Source organism: Rosa rugosa, chromosome 4, assembly GCF_958449725.1.
Source record: "Rosa rugosa chromosome 4, drRosRugo1.1, whole genome shotgun sequence".
NCBI classification, from domain to species: Eukaryota; Viridiplantae; Streptophyta; class Magnoliopsida; order Rosales; family Rosaceae; genus Rosa; species Rosa rugosa.
The window spans coordinates 39,277,495-39,295,386 of NC_084823.1; the positions used below are offsets into that span (position 1 = coordinate 39,277,495).

Below are 17,892 nucleotides of genomic sequence, written 5' to 3' on the forward strand. Positions count from 1 at the left end.
CAGGTCTAGCTATTTCAGCAGCTACCACGACCGGATCAACGTCCCCAATCTTTGATTCACTTCCTTCGACTCGACCTCCAACAATCACATGCTTTCCTTCACCCGCTATATCGACGACAACCAACGCCGACTCCGAAACGTTCATCAGCTACCGCAAGAAAGGTGATGCCAACCAAAACGAGTTCAATAGCTACGCTGGAAACGCAAACATAGTCGGGGCGGGTTTCATCCTAATTTGGTTCCTTTTAACCGATTAGCTTCCATGGAATTCAAATTTCGATCCCTAGACGTAGATGACCGATCTTCTTCTTCTTCCTCCACCGTCCAATACTTATCCTTTGAGAAAGAGATTTTCGGCGGCGGAGGACGACGGCGACGACCACTGGGCCAGCACTCCGCCGATCGGTGATTAATGTAGACTCAGTTCAAGAGGGGCGACTGGCGAGAGAGAGAGAGAGAGAGAGAGAGAGAGAGAGAGAGAGAGAGAGGAAAGATTGGCATGCAGTTTCTTAATTATACGAATGGCAAAATTGTCATTTTATTTTAAATTGGGTTAGTGAGAATAAAATCTGTTGTTGAGGCAAGTGAGATAATTTTGCTGAATTTTAGTGCTTTTAGTCAAAAACCCCAATAATTTTTTTACAGATCAAAAACCCTAATAATTTTTTTACAGATCATTAGAGAGTATCTTTTATGTTTATTGTGCCCTATAGGTTAAAAAAAAAAAAAAAAAAAAAGGCAATGTAACCTATTTGGGTTCCAATTGTTGATCTTACTTAAAGAATTGAATGTGCGGACAAAGAGAGGGTACTGGAGATGCTTGGATTAATTAATGAACAAGCCATTACAGGATTTGATTAGATTAGCACATGGGAAAAAGGGCTATAATTTGGCATTTGTCCTCCATCAAATGTCACCCAACCAAATCCCATTTAACAGCTACATGCCCCATAAGGAACATTAATATATATAAACAACTCGAATCATGTGGTCTATTTTAGGCCATTTTAATTGACATGACTAACCATCCCAATGGCCACAACTAGATGCTAAATCCACTGAAATATCCTAGCTCCAAAGTTGAACCCACACGTCCATGGTCATGAGCTTCTAGGCTTCTAGCTCAAGTTAAAGTAGAAGGAATGGAGGAAAAAGGTAGGTCATACAAGGAAAAAAGGTTAAAACACCCAGAAAAGAAATATTGCCAAGCTAGCTTTGCTGCCTAAGTAATGGATACGGCTGCTGTGCCAACATATTAATTAAATTATTAAAATTAAGCGTATATGAATTCTATTTTGAAATTGTCATTGTCATTGCTTTTATAGGATAAAATATCTAAAGTACCCCCACTGACCCTTTGTCATTACTTTTATGTTTATTTTCACCCGTTAGGTCTGGATTACTGGATCAGTTTTGGGTCATTCTTGTCACTCTATTAGTCATCAGTTTCCTAACCTATAAACAGACTCAAAGTGACCCAGATCAATTTCCAAACTGACTCAGTGACCTACACCCAACGGATGGAAACAAACATAAAAAAGCAATGAACAGTATCTGATCCAGTGACCATGACCCAATGATCCAACGGGTATACTTGCTCTAAGTAATGGATACGGTTGCTGTGACACGTCTGCAATTCAATATGTCAATTAAATTATTAAAACTAAGCATACATGAATTATATTTTGAAATTGCCATTGATCCAAAATACCCCACTGACCCTCGCATGTGCTCTCAGTCGTTTTAGTTAGGTCTTGCCAAAGTAAAAGCTTTCACATTATATGCGAGTGACTCCATTTGCTTGAAGCCATGGAACCAGGGGTAGATCCAACAAGACCCAATAAAGATAGAAAATCATGATGTATCCCTTTACTAAGACAAAGTCCAATGAATAGACTCCATCAGATGCATTAATTTGAAAGGACTTGGGCTGAGCTATTTGAGGCAATTATTTTATCCTACTTTCGGAGAACGAAATGCAATTTGAGTTGGCTTTTTGTGATGAATGTGGATAATCCACCTGTATCTTTATGTTGAGTTGTTGACTGCATCAGTTTTCAGTTTTCACGGATTATGAAGGTGGGCAGGGTCAATAAATACGCAAGTAGAGGCAGCCTAATTCCAGTCAAGTTTGGTAATTAGTCCTTGGCCTACATGCTTGGAAAGGCAGAAATGGAGTTCAATACTGCTATGTTTGAGTCCGGAAGGAGCACGAGTAGCCGGTCTTTGAAGGCAACACGAGGCGCTCAGTCACCCCAGTCCCGCGGGGTTTGAACAGAACTTGGGACCTGACGTATAGGAGTTAATACTCACAACGACGGCTACAAAGCTCCCACATCCAGAGACTTAGGAGTAAAGGTTGAGTAGAGATTTATTTGGCACGCGAGAACCTTCCAACAATTACTTCAGTCTAATCTCAGCCATCACAAACTGCAATTGTATAGGGAGGAGAGGGGGTCTCCGGTCTCAGCAGCAAAATCACTCCCTTTTCCTTGTGCTTTTTCGTTCTAATTCATTTGTAGCCAAATTGTCCAAGATGCATGCAACGAATGCAGTATTATATACAACAATCGTGACGTGATGTTGTATAAATTCATTACTGAAGAAATGGCGAGGGGAGAGAACTGTGTTACATATGATGAGACAATTACTTTATTGCAAAGTCGGTTCATAATCCAAGAGTTGTGGTAAAACTTGCAGTACAAAGTACTTCTCTTATATTCATACCAAAGCACAGTTACTGAAACAACCAAAACTGATAATGCTCGTACAGGAGTAATCCTAAAGCTATATTACCAATTATTACAAAATCATCTTGTCTAACCTTCAGGGGGGCGGTGGCAGATGTTGGGTATTAGGTCTTGGGTCTTGGTTCTTCTGGTTTGTGTCCACTATTTGTGCTTTTATTTTTCTCTCCTCTTCAGCTATATCAAGCATAGCCTGGTCATGCATGGTTTTCATCATCTGCTTCATTGTTCTCTCCTCTCCTTCAAGTTGTGTTTTCATTATCCTCTGAGCCTCTTGGTCGAGTGGCTTGAAGTAGTCTTCAATAGCAGCCTCCTGCAGAAAAATCAGAAATGCATTCAATTTCGTTAGATGAGACAGGCTTCATCAGAGAAAGCATACAAAAAGACAGGTATACTAAAGTAGGTAGAAAAAAAAAACGATTTCTTATACTGCAGGCATGATTAAAACCAACACCAAGGGGGATTTTGGGGTGTATGCTTTATTGAGGGGAATTTGCGGTACATAATTATTATGCCATTATGTTCAATTTTAAAACTTTTGATTGAGTTTTGAGGTGCGAAAGATGGCAAATGTATCCAGTATATGTCTCGAAGGATAATGCTTTCAATCACACAGATATCTTTGTGATGAGATTTTAAATAGAAAAACAGGAAGTTATCAAAATTCTACTAACATAAGCTTATCCCAAATGAGATCAGCACTGGCAATAGAACTTACAGTCTCTTCTAGCTTCTTATTTAAATTCTGCATCTCCTCAACCATACGGCGAACCTCTGACAAAATAGTCTGCTCAGGAAGCTTTCTTATAGCCAGCTTCCGCTCTTCTGCCTGGAAAGAGAAAGATAAGTGCTTTGATAAGAAAAGAGGTGGGAAAAGGATTTTGCACTCATAGAGTATTAAGGCAGGTGCAGTTCGGCTACTGGTGTACTCTAAAGCTAGATATTTTATAGCAACAAGGGCGAGAAAAGGAGATACCAAGTAAGAGATCCAGTCTAAAATGTTTCATTCTAAAGTAAAGCCATGATGCACAGTTCTGAGGACAGAATTGCTTCTATTGCAGATAATAAATAGTTCAAAAAGAGAACAATTACAAATTGCAGAAGAATTGACAAGTACAAGTCATTTCCACAAATTCATTCAAATTCTTGAACATGAAACAGTTGAATTATCATACTTGGTGCATAGAATAATTTTCCGTTTGCTCGTCTACATCTAAATCCTCCTTATGATGTTATGTTTTCTAATCACCAAAGTCGGAACATACAGAGGGCAAGTAATGAATATTAAAAAGCAAGAATGATAAATGAGTAAGGAGAAAACAAACATTTCAGTAAAAAGTGGGGTAATCTTTCTTCATTTATCTCTCTAGTCTCAGCCCACCCTTTTGATGCGGATTTTAAGGCCACACAAGACAGGGAAGAAGTTCATCAGGATATTTTCTTGGTCATTCATGAAAACACTGTACATGTTAAGCCCATATACAATTCGCAGGTGAAAGCTATCCACCATTGTCTTAAGTAGTAAACAAGTTCTTAACCGGCACTAGTAAATAGTTCTTAATTCGTTAGAAAGTAAACGACGTTTAAGTCGTGAATTTGCATCATTTTTTGTATAAAATGATCACTATATTAGCTGCAAAGCATAAAATGTCCTGACCTGGTGAATATTAAAGTTAAACTAGGACCCTAAACACTAAAACCTAAGGTAACGCTCGATTCTTTAGAACGAACCTGAGAACTGAGAAGGCCCTCAGGCTCATTTCACAACTAGGTTAACAAAAATGAAAAACAAAGGATTCGCAACTCTCCTCAAATTCTACATTCCATTATTGTTTTGATTTTATCTCAAACCGGATCCGATTCTCTTCCAATGCTCGGTAGCAACTAATTCTTCAACATAATCAAGGAACGGCCCTACATCTATAATTTCATTTCAACAGAATTTGTATCAATCAAAAGAATAACAACAGTTGAGGGTTTAGGATCGGATTAAAACAAGAAGAATAAGAATTCAGAGATTAGAAAAAAGAAAAGAAAAGAAAAGCTTCTCGACCTGTTTGATACGCTTCTCGACCTGCAAGCGATAGCTTCGGATTCTCCGCTCTTCATAGCCGGAAAGAACCCTGGCGTAGAACAGAGCTTTCCTTCCGAAATCCAAAATCTTATTCATACCAACCTCCTAACACTCGCGATTAGAATCGCAGAGTCCTCTGAGTCGAATCTGCCGATTTCAATTAAAACGCTGCGTTTAAATCATCCCTCGATTTCAATATGACAAATAGGAAAAGAATTTGAAATCATGAAAATTTTCTGACCTTGGGGAGTGGAAACAATGGGTGCCCCGATAGAAATGCTGGCGATTGAGACTGACCAGAGTCGGGGCTTGTTTGGGCCGGTTAGAGCAAGTGCACCCGTAGTCAAGAAAAGGCAAAGTCGAGAAGTCAAGAATTCGACCGGTCAAGTTACTATTCACTGCCACTGGACATGGGTTTACACCCGTTGTTTTTCTTGCCCGGTCAACACTGTTCATTATTATATAATTTTAGGGGGGGTCTCGAAAATCGACTTTTTACACATATATAATTTGGGAAAACTTCCTTCATGAAAGTTATAGAGATCGTCGATATGAGTTCGTACATATGTGAAATGCAAAAATCGGAGTTTGTATGAATTTATTATGAATTTTTGAAATCTGAAAATTTTCTATAAATAGAAAAAAAAAATTATATTTTATTTCAAAGGCAAAAACTGATTCACACGCAAGAAACAACTGCGCTCCCCCATTCGTCCGTGGAGAACACGCCCTCAATCTCTGCGCAGTACCTCTGACGTCAGCCACGAGCTGCTTCTCTCCAACCTTGCAGCAGCCCAAGCCTGGGCAAGAAAAAAGGCAACGGCATGGAATTATTCTTGCCCTTGGTCAAAGAAAGGCAGAGTTTGCCTGGTTGAATTTACACCGGTGGAAGGGAGATTTGACATTTGACTGTTCACCACATCATCATTCCATGGTTTTGCCCGGGCAATCCAACACCGGTGGACTTGCTCTTATGGACAACATATGCGGTTTTGGATCCGTATCATTTCTTAGCTTTATACGTAGCACTCCCGGTTTTGTATAACCCGGATGGGGTGAAACTCTTAACAGAGAGTTCTCGTAAAATTCTCACTAAGTAATAAAAATTAGAACAAATCATTCGATGGTTGATTTGAAAATTCTAACGGATTTTTTTTTTTTTTTTTTGTTACAAGAAGGGTTAGAAGTCCGAAAAACTAACTAGCAAGAACAAGTCTCGCTTTCAGTGAGGGTCTATTTAATCTTTTTGGAGTCTTCATTCAACACAATCAAGTGAGGTTACTTAATCTTTTTGGAGTCTTCATTCAATACAATCAGGTGGCTTCTCAAAAAGATGTTGTCCCAAATTTAAAGTATAAAGTTTCCGGTAGAGACTTCCATCGATTCAGTTATTGGATAACCAGTGTCTGAAAACTATACTCACGCTGATATTTTTTTGTATTTTTTGGCAGACACACCGGTTAACTACATTACCGAACCAAGACATTTTCCGTCAACTTATGAGTAATTGTGGAGTTAGTGGCGTGTTGATTTGAAGAATCGAAATTGGGGAGTTGATCTAATGACATACGTTCCGCACGTTGTGTCTTGTATGAAGCCAAGACCATACGTTCAGTAGTCATCTCATAAATAAATTTTAAAAAAAAAAAGAAAAAAAAAGAGACATTTATCAACACTAAACTCGTCAGGTTTACAAGTAGCTTATAATAGGTAGCATTCAAAGCATTCTGCAAGTAGCCATGCCACAACTAGCAGCAACACCAGAAAACCACTACCAGTCTACCACCCACAAAAGTAGGGAATATTAACAGAAATTATGGTGTTTCCAAAGTTGGACATAAAACCCTATTGACATGTAACTCTGATATTGTTGCCTTTGTATGCACTCTTGTTATCCAGGGAAAAACAGCTCAATCCCTCCTTTTCTTCTTCTTCTCATTCTTGTCAGCATTCTTCAACTGCATAAGCAACAAGCAATTATTTAGGGTCTCAATCTAGAAAGAACTGCAAAAACTGACAACAGAAGAAAAATTACTTCGTTACTTACCATGATGATGAGTATGCGAACAAAAACAGCAATGAAATCAGTGAAAAGGGTTAGGGCATGCTTCACATAGTCCAGATCACCAAGGTGTGCCCTCTCAATCATCTCCTGGGTGTCGACTACCATGTAGCCCACGAAAATCATAAGCCCAAAATACAACTGCAAACACGAATAAACAGGTGTAAACAGCCAAAAAATACCTCCCTACTTCTTCAAATGACCATGTAGAACATTGTCACATTAGTACATTATGATTCATTACCTCAAACTCAAAAAGGGAAGCAGAACCACCAAAGATGGCAGAAGCAAATCGCAACCAGAGAAGGATGGACACGCCTGAAGAGAGCAAGCCCCCAAGGTAAAGGAATTCTCTGCGCTTTGCCAACATGGCTGCTGCTGAGAAACAACCAAAGGCCAAAGCAGTTCCCCCAAAGGCACTGATCAGGATGCTGTTCAAAAAAGAGAAAGGAAAAAAAAAACAGATCAGGATAGTGCTCAAAATCTAATATCCACAAGTTAAACCATAAAATTAGCCAAACTTAAGTTGGATAACCCATAAAAATGAAAGGATACAACTATCATACTCTCATCAAGGTGAAACAAAACCAATTGTGTTCTAAGAACTTAGTTCCCATAATTGCATGGTTCGTTGCTCAAAGCTAACAATACAGTTCAATCTAAAGTAACTGGCAATTACTGTTACAGAGAAATGCACAGCAAAAACCTAATAACAGGTACATACCTTGGGTTCATGTTAATGGCCAGATCAATGAGAGGACCAACAGTAGCCCCTTGAAAGGTTGCAGCCGCCATTAGTAGAGATACCCTCTTTTTCTGTTCAACAGAAAATAACAATCAATACAGACAAAACATCACAAAAACACATGAATGCAGGAGGCAAAAGAAAGAACAATGAATAACTCTACCTCTTCATAGGGAGGGGTGGAGAGTAACCAGATAGTACATCCCACTGTGGCAAGAGTTGTTAAAAGGCCACCAATGTTCCAGATAAGATGCAGGTAAGCTCCAGCAGCCGCACCGACGAGAGCACAGCATAGTGTGAGGTAGACCTAATATGACATTAAACAATAAATCACATTGTTTAAAGTTTAAACAAGTAAGCCATTTGGGCCAAGCAAAGAAGAGAACCAAAACAAAAATTCAACCAAGCTAATCCTAAGAACTCAACCACAAAACTAAGCGAAATAAGTTGTCCAGCAATAAAGGAACAATTGTACTCTCAATTCCAAGCAATCAACCTAACCAAAATAGCCGAACACTAAGGGCATGTTCCTCTATGTTCTTTAATTCTGTTTATCTGGAATACTAATTTTGAAAACCATTACATACGTGTTTCTCTTTCTCTTTTACATCTCGAACCTCATCTCCTTCTAATCTTTTCTAAAAGAACTAAACATGAACAAATACAGTACCAACGCATTCGCGAATTACAACACCATGACCACAGAAAACAAATTTCCGAACAGAGAACAAACCGACTAGATATCACAATCTATAAATAAAATAAAAAAAAATTTTAAAAAAAGAAGAAGCGAGATTACAATTCTTTTCTCATCAAATAATTGAAATCAGAAAAATATACGAAACGAATGTGAACCAGAAACTATAATACACAACATAAGAAAATCATATACGTATTTTCCTCTTCTTCAGTAAAGGAAACAGATATCACAACCAGCACAATTTTCTGATCAAAAACTGTAATCACAAAGATAAACCAAATGAAGGCGAACAAGAACGATAAAACACACACACAGATAAGAAATTTCATACAAATATAACGATCTTCTTCCTAAATTTCTCGGAAACCAAACACGGCCGGAACGGAGAGAGAAAATCTGATCGGAGAAAGAGGCTTACCAGTTTGAGATGGTTCTGAACGACGGGAGAGATCTGACGGAAATTCTTGAGCGAATCGTAAGTCCAGCGGTTCCTTGAAGACGATTGGGAATCGAAGAAGGATGTGAAGGCGTCCATTGCTTGCTTCGCGGAAAAGAAATTTGCTCGGAAAAAATGTGAAATACTGAAATATAGAGGAATTGGGGATCTGATATTTATAGCGGTGTCTTGTAGATTGTTACCTGGAAACTTCCAGATTTTAATGACGAAAATGACCTTGATAGGTACAGAAGCCAATTGACCGAAATGTCCTTGTGGTATGGAATGAGATCCATCAAAATTTGCTTAGGATCCGAAAACATTGTTTTTGTTTGGTCGAAAATAAATACTTTGTTTCTTTTGTTCGCCAAAGAGAATGAATACTGACCCAATGGAGTTGGTCTAATGGAAGCATACTAGGCTGTAAGTAGGGCGGATGCAGCAAAGTTTCTCTTGATAATAGAAAGTCTTTGGTTCGAACCCCAACTTGTGAAAAACATTCATTCGGGAGGGAACATACTTAAGTTGCTCTCGGCCCCGAAATGGTAGCTCATTTGGCTACCATTTTTATAAGAAAAAAAATAAAAAATAAATACTGAAAAATATTTTAAAAAAAATTGGGGGTTGAAATTGGAGGGAGTTAAACACTTGGATAGTAATGAATTTTTATATTTTGGAAAATTTTATTATATTTTTTGGGTTAGCCAAATGATGAGGAAAGATTGTGAATTGAGTTAGAACTAGGTTGCATCAGGGTTCAATTTCTCTCTAATGAAATAAAAAAAAAAGTGAAATCCACACTTCTAATTTTATAAACCACACTACTTTCTTTTTCAGGTTAAAATTCTTATAAAAAGACAAAATGTATGTCAGTATGAAATTAAAAACAAAATTTAAGTTATTAAAAAGCAAAAAAAAAGAATGTGGATGGTAAAATGGGAAGTGAAATTCTCCCTAAAATAGAATAAGATCATTTATACTCTCGTTAACTTTTCAAGTTATCACTATCATAAATACAAGTTGAGCACATTAAATTATTTTTCATAATTTTAGATAATGAGTGTGTTGCATCCTCTTTGTGACCAGAACACATTCTAATTTTGAAATGTTTAGGAATTGCTATTGAAAATTTCACAAAAGTATCATCCAAGTTCCAATTTTAATCAGATATTTCTTATTTTCAAAAACTAATAAGTTTTGTATCATGTCGGCATACCAAACTCACCGAAATGAGTTAAATTTAATCATAAATGGTTTAGACAGGGGTATTTTGGTAAAATTGACGGATGGTTCTGGACCTTTCTCGTTGGGTTGACTCGGCTCGGTAATGACGAGCAATAAATCCGGTTTAGGTTCATCCGCTTCTTGTTGACGATTTTAACTTTGCCCATAAGAAAATAATCTAACAACAAAACCTCACCAATCGAACGCTGCCACGTCAACAACATGACATTGTTTGCTCTGATTGGTCACAATCAGTCCCAATTTACTTACAATAGTCAATTACCACTTGATATAAGTATAACTATATGTGCAGAACTAAACATTGACTTCAGCAAGTCCTTGTCTAAACTATCGCATTTTGGTAATTTATACATGGTAATTGTGATTAACCATATAATGTAACATGAGGTAGTGAGTAGGTAAAGGGGTAATTATGCATGATTCATATCGATCAAATTCGCATACCCAACACGCTTTTTGAAATGAAATTTTATACCCTTAACTTTACCGGCATAAATTAAATAAATATATCACCTATATTCTCATCGTGTCGTGCATGTGCATATATAGGAAGAAACACTTCCTAGAAATATCCTTCAGAAGAAGGGTTGACATAATTTCTGATTTCTGTTACGTTAGTAATTACAAGCTTTACAAGTTACAGGAAGAATACAGCATCATAAAGTTGAACTTTGGAGCCTTTAATTAGAATGGAATTTACCATGATTTGTTAGCTGATTAAGCCTTCAATTGAGACAATGTTAATTGGCTTGGTGATGATGCCTTGTCATGTATAGAGCACCTTCTATTCTAGAGTACAGGCTATAATACCTGCCTTTGAAGCCTGTGCTTTCTCAGTTCTTCATGGCATGGAGCGAAAAACTCATGTTTAAGCGCTTCCTCTGCACTCAATCTAACCCTAGGGTTCACCATCAAGCATTTATCCACAAGATCGAAAAGGGGTCTTGGGATTTGCTCAAAGAACTCCGGTCTCTTTGTGTTCATTCTACACCACTCCTTTAGTTTAATAGAGGGCAAACAATCTGTACTATAGAGCTCCTGTGAAAAAAATAATATTTCGCAATTCAATATATCTTCTCATGAACACTATCGGTTAAGTAATTCACAGTTATGAATAATAAATACCACTGGAAATGAGGATTCACGGTCGTGTAGCTTGGCAACTTCCCATAAATCTTCACTGCCTCTCAGCTTTGCTATATCCTTGATGTTCCTGGTAATAACCATAATATGGTTGGCAAAATGAAAAATTAGAATGCAAAAGACAAGTACTCATAAATCTTAAGGATCAAAAGCAAGGATATTTGAGTATTTACAGTTCAGGTTCACCAAGGAAGGGTGTTCTGCCAATCAACAAGTAGAGTAGCGTGACTCCGGCAGACCAGATATCAATTTTGGGGCCTTGATGTGGAGATCTGAAGAGAACCTGCATAGACCATGGTCAGTAGCCCCGTCAGTCCAAGAAAAAGTTTCCAGAAATGAAACGCATACTAAATGCTATAAGGTTACATATATTATAAAATATAATCATTTGTAAGTGCACAGGGTACTAACTAAAAACAAAAGATTTTTTTTCTCTCTAAAATCTGGAACCTATTCCCATGATCCATTGAGTCAAAACTACACTTTTACAAAATAACATAATTGCTTTTAGATTAGGTAAAAGGGGTATGAGTCATATTCATTTAGCAACTCCCCACCTACTTGTTTCTCCTGAAGAGACAGTATTATTTTGGGAAAACAGAAAGCAACTTCAATCATTTACCAGTGGTAACTTTCAACTATTTTGCGTTCATAGTTGGCAAAAACTCAATATATCTGTTGCTGTCGACTTAAGAATGTTTCTTATTGTAAATAATCACAATCATACGTGTACTTGCAACACTCATATTGAGGATATAAAGATTTAAAGCAAGGCAATATTTAATGTTTATTAGGAAACCACACCTCTGGAGCCCTGAAGCCTTTTGTTCCAGCACAAGGGCCTTCTTTATGTTTTCCAAGACCTAAGAAAAAATTTAACATGAAAATTTGAGGAAAGAAAAATGTTTACTCCAACCAGATTGACCAAATTAATAAAGAGAAACAAACCTCTGCTTCTTATCAAGCATGGACCACCACCAATACCACTGGTAGTTGAGTGCATAGGCATCGGAGTGACATGGAAAAGCTTGCCATCAACATTTACGGGAGGGGCAGGAACCCTCTTTCTCATAAGAGCTGAAATACTTGATGCCTCATGATTTGGACTCTCCCTTGCTTCCTGTACTAGGCTGATCAGTTCTTTCCTTCCTTGGCATGGCAAAGGTTCTCTCATCCTTTCTGCCGAAGGAGTTCTGGTACTTGTAACATCCTTTACTGACGTTATGCCTGAGCCATCTGCACCCTGACTTTTGATTACCTTCCTACTACCCGAATCATTATTGGCCTTCATTTGGCTGAAAGCCATCTTTTTTAGATCCTTCATATCAAAAGTGGATTTCAAACCTTTTGAGGTCTCTCCATTGGCTGTTAGTAAAGATTTACCACTTGGCAACTTCCTAAGTGTGATTGGAGGTAAATTTTTTGCAGTCATAAGCTTCTCATCATTGCTGCTTACATCAAATCCCCCTCTTGACTTACCTGTGAATTTTTCAAATTAGTTTCACCATGTTATAATATTTTAATGCCATATACTAGTGACAGAGAGAGAGAGAGAGAGAGAGAGAGAGAGAGGGAGAGAGAGTTTGCTCAAAGACAAAATGTATCAGATATATAGCAATCAAACTAATCTTAACTCGTGACAATCTATTTAATCAATAGCGGAACAAAATCTGAGTCTAATAACTAAAACCATGTCAACAGAAAATCTAGATACACGAAGGGAGATGAAAGCTTACTATTATTTCCATACTTCTGATGCAAGTCCTGTCAAACAAAATATAAATGAAATACAATTAGACAAATACATAAATAGTGACACAAACTAATAAGAAAATAGAATACCACTACAAGTAAACTAACCATGGATAGATTGAAATCAATAAGGTAACCCTTGTTGGCCTTACGAGAGAAAAGGAAATTGCCGGGTTTAACATCTCTATGTACGATTCCCTGGAATGCAGATTATATACATTATAGAGAAACTTTTACTAAAAGATCCAGAATCCAAATAGAATATAGATAGCAACTGTGCCTACCTGCTTATGAAGGCTTGCAAGTGCTCTAAACAAGCAATATCCATACCACCGGAGCTCACAAACATCTATCTCTTTCTTTAAAACCTAAAGGTAATACCGACGTAAAAAAATAAGACCAAAAAGTAGCGTCTTCTGAAGAAAAAAAAATAGAAGTAAAGTGAAGTAAATAAAACTGCAAGTTATCAAAATGTCCAAGGTTACCTCAGGCCTATCATGCTCAACATGCTGTAATACAAAGCAACTTGAATTTCCATTCTTGATACAGCCTTCATATTTGATCACAAAGTTCTTCCCCCTAAATTACAAATTTACAGGGAAATAAGAATTTACTACTTCATGTGTCAGAAGCACAACATTGGCTGGAGTAAAACTTCTCAAATACTTACCCAAACCTTTCCAGCATTCTCAACTCATTGTTAACATGGCTCTTATGAGCATTAGCATGTGGACCTGCAGGGCCATTTTAGAAATTTGAGACCAGGAACTTCAATTTGGGTTAAACTCACAGGGGTGAGCAGCAACAACTTTCATAATGAACCAGAAACCTCTAACTAGAAGGGCTTTAAGGTATGGGATGCAGCTCAAACCCCTTTTAAGCCTTAGATCAGGCAGGACAAAAAAAAATGTCTCACTTACACTTAATGGCAACCCTTGTCCTGTCATTCTTACTCCTCGCCCTGTAAACAGTGCCATAACCACCTACCAGTTTAGGAAACAGCAATTAATTAATCCACAATACAAACAGCTTGTTAAGGATACCAATTTTCAATATCTAAGTAAGAGCTTTACGCCTATACATACCTGAACCTTCTTCTTCTTCTACCATATAAGAATCAAAATTTGGAAGTTCTTTTTTCTCTGGCTGATCCTACAAAGCATTAGAGTTAAGATCATAATAAAAGCATACTTGCAGTTATTGACATTAATTTTTATTAGTGCAGCATACCTTAGAGGAAATAGATTTGTATCGTCTCTTTCTTTCATTAATATGCATGTCACCACAATTCTGCTTTGATTTGTGTACCATGCTATTTGTCTTCTGATCCATTTTATGGTGGAGGTTCACTTTGGGAGTGGCAACAGTCTGATCTTGCTCTAGACTACAACTATATAGAGATTGCAATCTTGAAGATATTTTATCCTTGTTCATGGCCTTCATTGTTGCAGAGGACTTCAACAACTGCTTTTGAGGAACATAGAATTCAGTAGCAGGACAGGTGGTTTGGGTCTCATTTCTTGTCATAAGACTTTTATTCACAGGTGTTGTATCTTCATAATCATCCTCATTCAATCTTCTGAAGTCAATTCCAGCCAGCTTGTCAGAAACATTAGTATATGACTGGTATAGAATTTCTGTTTCTCCAATAGGGTTGCCAGGATTTACTAACAATCCTTCCTCTGCATCTCCCACAATTCGTTTATCTTCAAGGATTGTAGCATTTGTACCTTTACAGTTACCACTAACACTCTCTGGCATTATGCTTTCTTTGATTTTCTCTTGGTAAGAGTTTCCCTGGATATCTATCTCATGCATGTCAGCTCCTTCATAGAGTACTAAATCATTGGACACCTTAGGAGAGGAGAGATCAGTGGCCACACAAATGGTTTGGTTCTCATGTCGCTCTTTATGCAATGGTATCGTATCTTCAAAATCCTGCTCTTTTAAGCTTCTGGAGCCTGTTCCAGGCTGCTTATCAGAAACAGCAGCAAATGTCTGTGATAGATTCTCAGTCTCTCCATTAGGGTTGCCAGGATCTATGAACAGTTCTTCCTCATGATTTCCCACAGTTCTTTCATCTTCAAGAATTGTAGCGTTTGTAACTTTACGACTACCGCTAACACTCTCATCCAAAGCTGGTGAGATTATGCTTTCTTTGGTTTTCTCATGCATGTTAGCTCTTTCATAGAGTACTAAATCCTTGGACACCTTTTCAAATGGCTGCAACAATTGCTTTTCAGCAACAGAGAAATCAGTAACTGGAAGTTTGACTCGGGTCTCAAGTATTCTTATAAGCCTTTTTCTCAAAGGTATTGTGTCTTCATAGTCCTCCTCTTCTAATCTTCTGGAGTCGATTCCAGGCAGCTTATCAGAGACAGCAGTTTGTGGGTGGGACGTGTTTTCTCTTTCACCGTTGTGGTTGCCTGGATCTACTAACAATTCTTCCTCCGAATCTGCCACAATTCTTTCATCTTCAAGGATTGTAGAATTTGCAACTTTACAACTACCGCTAACATTCTCATCCAGCATAGGTGACAAAATGCTTTCTTTACTTTTCTCTAGGTAAGATTTGGCCAAGCTATCTATCTCGTGCATGTTAGCTTCTTCATAAAGTACTAAATCTTCTGACACTGTTGGAACAGTTGGCTCTAAATCATCTACACAGGCCATAACTGTTTTGTTAATGTTCCTTTGCAGAGTTAGATCGGTCTCCATTTGATCTTCTACATTATCAATGTTCTTCACTCCACCACTGGATGGCTCAGCACTATATTCAATAAATAATGGAGAACTGAACATCGGTTTATTCAACCCCACAGCCACATCACTTGGTAGCATATTTATTTTTCTGCTGAGGTAGTCAGTCATATGAAAATGTATCTGCAAAAAATGATCTGGTTTAAAAGCTGTCCGGAAAAGCAACTTTGCTTGGTTGTACTTTTAAGCATGCAACAAAAACTCTTTTAAAATGAATAGAGAAGCCGAAAACCTGGAGGGGATTGTGCTTCAAACAAAAGAGTGCTTCAAACAAAAGAGAAAGAAGGACAGGAGTACAGACACAGCCGCTTTACCAGAGAATGCAACTAAACTAGCCACTTTTTTGTATCTTAGAATATCAAATCACTCGGACTATTTACTTTTCGCCAAACTAAGGCCACAGTTCTTTGAATGACGAAACTTGGGAAAAGAAATTTGTTCATATTGCTATGACTAGCTAGACTAATGAGGAAAAGTAAAGTTTATAATATGCGAAAATTAAATAATTTAAGCAAAGCTCTAACAGTTGTCATACGTAATTTTGGATTTTGGTAACAAGATAAATGGGATCTCAACTTAATGTACACCAAATTCTACTATTTTAAGTTTATTCAACATCTATAGACTCAAAAATAAAATTATTCAGAAGAAAAACAATTAATTTACACAACTACAGATGCATTGCGAAACCGCTTAATTTTACCTTTGGAGGAGAAATTACGACTGATTTCCGCGCTCCTTTCTCTTCATATACTGCAATTCATCGCCACAATTACTAACCAAACTCATCATAAATTTATCCAAAAAAAAAAATTAATAGGAAAAAAATGAAAAGAAAAGCGACAATTTACCATTTTCAAAATCCACAATCAATCTCCGTTTGGCCGAGGGCACAAATCCGCAATCCAAAACGACGCGCTTCCTCTTCCCTGAGTAGGTTCTCAGTGCACCGGCGGCGGCGCCGGAACATGAAACGGACTCCGCGAGAGCGGTTACGGCGAGTAGAGACGGCGTGACGTATAGATCGTCGGACAAGGAGAGCGGCGAATTGGCGACGGAGCAAAGGCGTCGGACCAAATGAGTAGTTGCCGGGAACGCCGTGCATCGGGCGGCGAGCTCGGAGGGCGGGGTGCGGCGGCCGAGAGATAAGAGGAGGGCGAGGAGGTGCCAAGCCTTGTCGGAGTCGGAGATGGTTGAGGCGGTGAGGGCTGAGTCGAGTGGGTTAGTTGCCATGGCTGTGGGTCTGAGATTTGGATCGGGGAGAGAGAGAGAGATGTAGAATTGAGGGGGAAAGAGAGGCGGCAATGCGGGGACACGTGTAGGGTTTGAGATTGAGAGAGTGAGAAGTTCCCGCCATTACTGTTTTTCCAATTTTGAATTTAAAATGTGATGGTGCTAACGTTTTGCGTCTAATCTAATTTTCTAAACTCTAATCTAATTTTTTTTTTCTTCTAAAAAAAAAAAATAAATAAACTCTAATTTTTTTTTTTTTGACAATTATAAAATCTGATTAAAACTAAGTTTTTTTATTGATATCCTCATCTAACCAGCTCCACAGAGTAGACAACGTCCGAATACTCTAGGATTTCCGTCTGCTCTAAGATTTCTAGAGCTTTTTTTTATCTGGGACGGCGCCGAAGCCGAAGCCGGGTCTGTTCCACTTCCCTTGCATTCCAAACACTCCGACAAGGACGGTGATGTTTGGTCCGATTTCGTGCTGTGGAACAACCCCAAGAAATTTTCTTTTCTTTTTTATTTATTAAAAAAAAAAAAAAGATTTTCCAAGGTGGATCTACGTTCAAGATCGCACCACCACTATTCTTTTCCTTTTTATTAAAAAAGATTGACTTTCTAAAGGTGGATAGTCAAAAAAAAAAAGGTGGATAGTCAGGAGACGAGTTTATCCTTGAAAATATGTCAGGTGACTTGCCAACTAACGGAGTTATTGATGGCGTGTACCAAAAGTTGGTCGGGTTTTATAGTCTAGGTACCAAAGTGTAATTAATGTAAAATGAGGAACGTTAATTCACAGTGACCTTTAGTTCATGTATTGTTTGACAAATTATCCTTTTATGAAAGTATTGCATGAGATATGTGCACTTTCACATGAAATGACATGAAAATCAATAAGGTGTGTAAGAAATTGCTTATAACTAGCTCTTTGCTCATGTAACTACTATATGGGTGCTCTGCACTATGATGTGAAAACCCGTGAAAGTTTATGGAAA

General features: G+C 37.9%; 3 protein-coding genes across 6 annotated transcripts; all 3 read right to left on the minus strand.

Annotated features, from left to right (window-relative positions):
* Positions 1–2,634: 2,634 nt before the first annotated feature.
* On the minus strand, positions 2,635–5,149 carry LOC133743187 (vicilin-like seed storage protein At2g18540). Of its 2 annotated transcripts, none has more exons than XM_062171034.1 (4): positions 5,063–5,149; positions 4,801–4,968; positions 3,466–3,576; positions 2,635–3,060 (listed from the first exon to the last, which is right to left on the minus strand). In XM_062171034.1, the coding sequence occupies exons 2-4, from the start codon at positions 4,915–4,917 to the stop codon at positions 2,827–2,829; spliced, it is 462 nt and encodes a 153-aa protein (XP_062027018.1). In that variant the 5' UTR covers positions 4,918–4,968; positions 5,063–5,149; the 3' UTR covers positions 2,635–2,826. The 2 variants fall into 2 exon arrangements, with proteins under 2 accessions (XP_062027018.1, XP_062027019.1); XM_062171035.1 differs by having other exon boundaries at positions 4,801–4,989; positions 5,063–5,118.
* A 1,321-nt stretch (positions 5,150–6,470) lies between these two features.
* LOC133743184 (bax inhibitor 1-like) lies at positions 6,471–8,913 on the minus strand. The gene is made up of 6 exons (XM_062171033.1): positions 8,747–8,913; positions 7,792–7,935; positions 7,608–7,699; positions 7,128–7,314; positions 6,869–7,024; positions 6,471–6,779 (listed from the first exon to the last, which is right to left on the minus strand). Exons 1-6 carry the CDS (start codon positions 8,861–8,863, stop codon positions 6,732–6,734), a joined length of 744 nt encoding a protein of 247 aa, XP_062027017.1. The 5' UTR covers positions 8,864–8,913; the 3' UTR covers positions 6,471–6,731.
* Positions 8,914–10,545: 1,632 nt separating this feature from the next.
* LOC133742061 (uncharacterized) lies at positions 10,546–16,932 on the minus strand. 3 transcript variants are annotated; one of them, XM_062169756.1, is made up of 16 exons: positions 16,516–16,932; positions 16,368–16,417; positions 14,135–15,787; positions 13,990–14,056; positions 13,825–13,887; positions 13,575–13,638; positions 13,390–13,483; positions 13,189–13,272; positions 13,013–13,102; positions 12,889–12,916; positions 12,497–12,631; positions 12,101–12,388; positions 11,957–12,015; positions 11,326–11,435; positions 11,135–11,222; positions 10,546–11,047 (listed from the first exon to the last, which is right to left on the minus strand). In XM_062169756.1, the coding sequence occupies exons 1-16, from the start codon at positions 16,895–16,897 to the stop codon at positions 10,811–10,813; spliced, it is 3,492 nt and encodes a 1,163-aa protein (XP_062025740.1). In that variant the 5' UTR covers positions 16,898–16,932; the 3' UTR covers positions 10,546–10,810. The 3 variants fall into 3 exon arrangements, with proteins under 3 accessions (XP_062025740.1, XP_062025739.1, XP_062025741.1); XM_062169755.1 differs by having other exon boundaries at positions 12,101–12,631; positions 13,990–14,050; XM_062169757.1 differs by having other exon boundaries at positions 12,101–12,631.
* Between the last annotated feature and the right edge of the window lie 960 nt (positions 16,933–17,892).